Genomic DNA, 2,768 nt, shown 5'->3' with positions numbered 1-2,768 from the left:
CTCAAGAGAATGGAAGCTAGCTAACATTACTCCCATATTCAAAAAAGGTGACAAAAAGAAACCAAATAACTATAGGCCTATAAGTTTGACTTCGATCGTAGGAAAAATAATGGAAACTATCATCAGAGATGCTATCGAACATCATTTAGAAAGTAACCGTTTGATAAATGATAGCCAGCATGGTTTCAGACGGAAACGTTCTTGCGTGACTAACTTACTCGAATTCTACAACACAGTTATCTCGAATTATGACAAAAGAAACAATATAGATTTAATATATCTAGACTTTGCAAAAGCTTTTGATATCGTCCCCCACGATATATGTGTATATGTATATATGTCTGTTTTTTTTTTTTTTTTTTTTTTTTTTTGCATCCGACCTAGATATGGATCAAAAGGTCTCCTGTCGGCATGCTCCGCCTTTGTAATCCTTTGTAATAAATATATGTATATATATACACATATATATATATATGTATATATATATATATATATATATATATATATATATATATATTTCTTATATATTCGTTGAGTCATTGTGACAAGCTCATGTAATTAGGAATGTGTAACGCAGGAGTCTCCAGAGATAATATGAGTTCGATGTTGTCCATGAGTTCATGTACCTCGGCTCCAACATCACCGACAACCTCTCCCTGGACTTTTGAAGTCGACAAGAGGATTGGAAAGGCAGGTACAACACTCGCTCGCGTCACAACACGAGTGTGAACAAACAAACACCTGACAGTGAAGATAAAGAGGGCAGTGTACAATGCTTTTGTCATCAGTACACTGTTGTGCCGGAGCGAGACATGGGCCATATATGCCAGACAAGAGAAAAGACTTAACACTTTCCATATGAGAAGTATCCGCCGCATCCTGGATATAACTTGGCAAGACAAAGTGACCAACGCTAAGGTCCTGTCCCGCACCGGTCTTCCTAGAATGCACACCTTGCTCAGGCAGCTCAGGCTGAGCTGGCTTGGTCATGTCCATCGTAAGGAGGATGGTCGTATCCCTAAAGACATTCTCAATGAAGAACTAACTTCTGGCAGGCGAACCACTGGCCGTCCACAACTGCGATTCAAAGATATCTGCAAGAGAGATATAGGGGCACTCGAAATTAACGTCAATTCCTTGAAATACCTTGTAGCTGACCGTACAATCTGGAGAAGTATCCTGAACCAACATCTCAATACAGGGGAAGAAAACCTGATGAAAGCCGTGGCTGCCAAGCGAGCACGAAGGAAGGGGCGCAATAACTCCAACAGGCCAGAGACTTTCCACAGATGTGAACCTTTGTGCAAGACTACCGCCCCGCATTGGTCTTTATAGCCACAAGCGACGATGCTTTAGCGGAGAAGACTGAACCAGAGACTTCCTCAGACAGATTCTATACACGAATAACTAAGAGCGTACCTTATGATCAACTTGACCGAAGGAGGCCTTTGCTTTATATATATATGTGTGTGTGTGTGTGTGTGTGTGTGTGTGTGTGTGTGTGTGTGTGTGTGTGTGTGTGTGTGTGTGTGTGTGTGTGTGTGTGTGTGTGTGTGTGTGTGTGTGTGTGTGTGTGTGTGTGTGTGTGTGTGTGTGTGTGTGTGTGTGTGTGTGTGTGTGTGTGTGTGTATGTATGTATATGAATATATATATATATATATATATATATATACATATATATATATACATATATATATATATATATATACGGTATATATTTAGATATAGATAAACATTATCAGATGTATTTTTGTGTACCTCATACACATGCATTAACTCGGATTCATGTGTGGTTATGTTCTGCTTGTACAAATCGACCATTTTCCTCTTATTTGCATTTACATTGGAATGAACATGCCCGGGTTAAAAATAATTGCAAATAAATTTGCATGCCGAGGGGCGTCTGCCTGCCTGCTTGCCTGCATGTCTGTACGCCTCCTGCACTGCATCCCTGCCCCCTATCATTCCTACTTGGGTGCCTGCATATATATAAAAGTAGAAAGGAATAGCGAGGAGTAGAAAGATGAAAATATAAGCAATAGGACAATGAGGAAGAGTACGGGAGGAGTTGGAATAGAAGGAGACGAAAGAGGAAGAAGAGGAGGAGAAGGGGGAGGAAGAGGATTGGAAGGACTATGAAGAAGACAGACAGAAGAACAAAAAGAAGGATGACGAAAGCGAGGACGAGGAGGGAAACGAGGTGAGAAGATGAGAAGATGAGGAGGTTGAGGAGGAGGAGGAGGAGGAGGAGGAGGAGGAGGAGGGGAGGAGGAGGAGGAGGAGGAGGAGGAGGAGGAGGAAGGTACGAAAGAGAATGGGGCAAAAAGGCCAGCTTGTCTGCCTGCCTACCTTCTTGCCTACCTTCCCACTTGCCGCGCCATCTGCAAGAAGATGGTCCACATGACCTACCATGCAACGTCAGTGCCACAGGTGGCTCCCCCCCCCTCATTCCCTAACATGCGTCTCAATCCAATTGCTTCACCCCTCCCCCTCTTCGGAATGGGTCGTTCCTGTTTCAAATTCTGGAATGCGATAGAAACCAGAATCTTCAGAAGCTGCAACCGAGAATCAATAACAATTCCATATTTCTCAATTGTGAGCCATCTGCTGCTGTTGGGGCAGATGCTGTGAACTTAGTTGCCCCCGCTCTCTCATCACCTCCTCCAGAAGGGAACGATAGTCATGGAAGAAGAGGACCTAGCGACCTCGAGTTCAACAGCAGGAGAATGCAGACGAAACAACGCAACTGTGGATTCGTTATTCTACTT

General features: G+C 43.0%; 1 protein-coding gene across 1 annotated transcript; it reads left to right on the top strand.

Annotated features, from left to right (window-relative positions):
- The first annotated feature begins 858 nt into the window (after positions 1 to 858).
- Positions 859 to 1,335, top strand: LOC143029207 (uncharacterized). The gene has a single exon (XM_076191778.1). It carries the CDS (start codon positions 859 to 861, stop codon positions 1,333 to 1,335), a length of 477 nt encoding a protein of 158 aa, XP_076047893.1.
- The last annotated feature ends 1,433 nt before the right edge of the window (positions 1,336 to 2,768 follow it).

Source organism: Oratosquilla oratoria, chromosome 1 (assembly GCF_046742065.1).
Source record: "Oratosquilla oratoria isolate Oo_2021 chromosome 1, ASM4674206v1, whole genome shotgun sequence".
Classification (NCBI taxonomy): domain Eukaryota; kingdom Metazoa; phylum Arthropoda; class Malacostraca; order Stomatopoda; family Squillidae; genus Oratosquilla; species Oratosquilla oratoria.
Note: the sequence above shows the minus strand (reverse complement) of the source record. Positions and strands in the feature narration are given on the sequence as shown.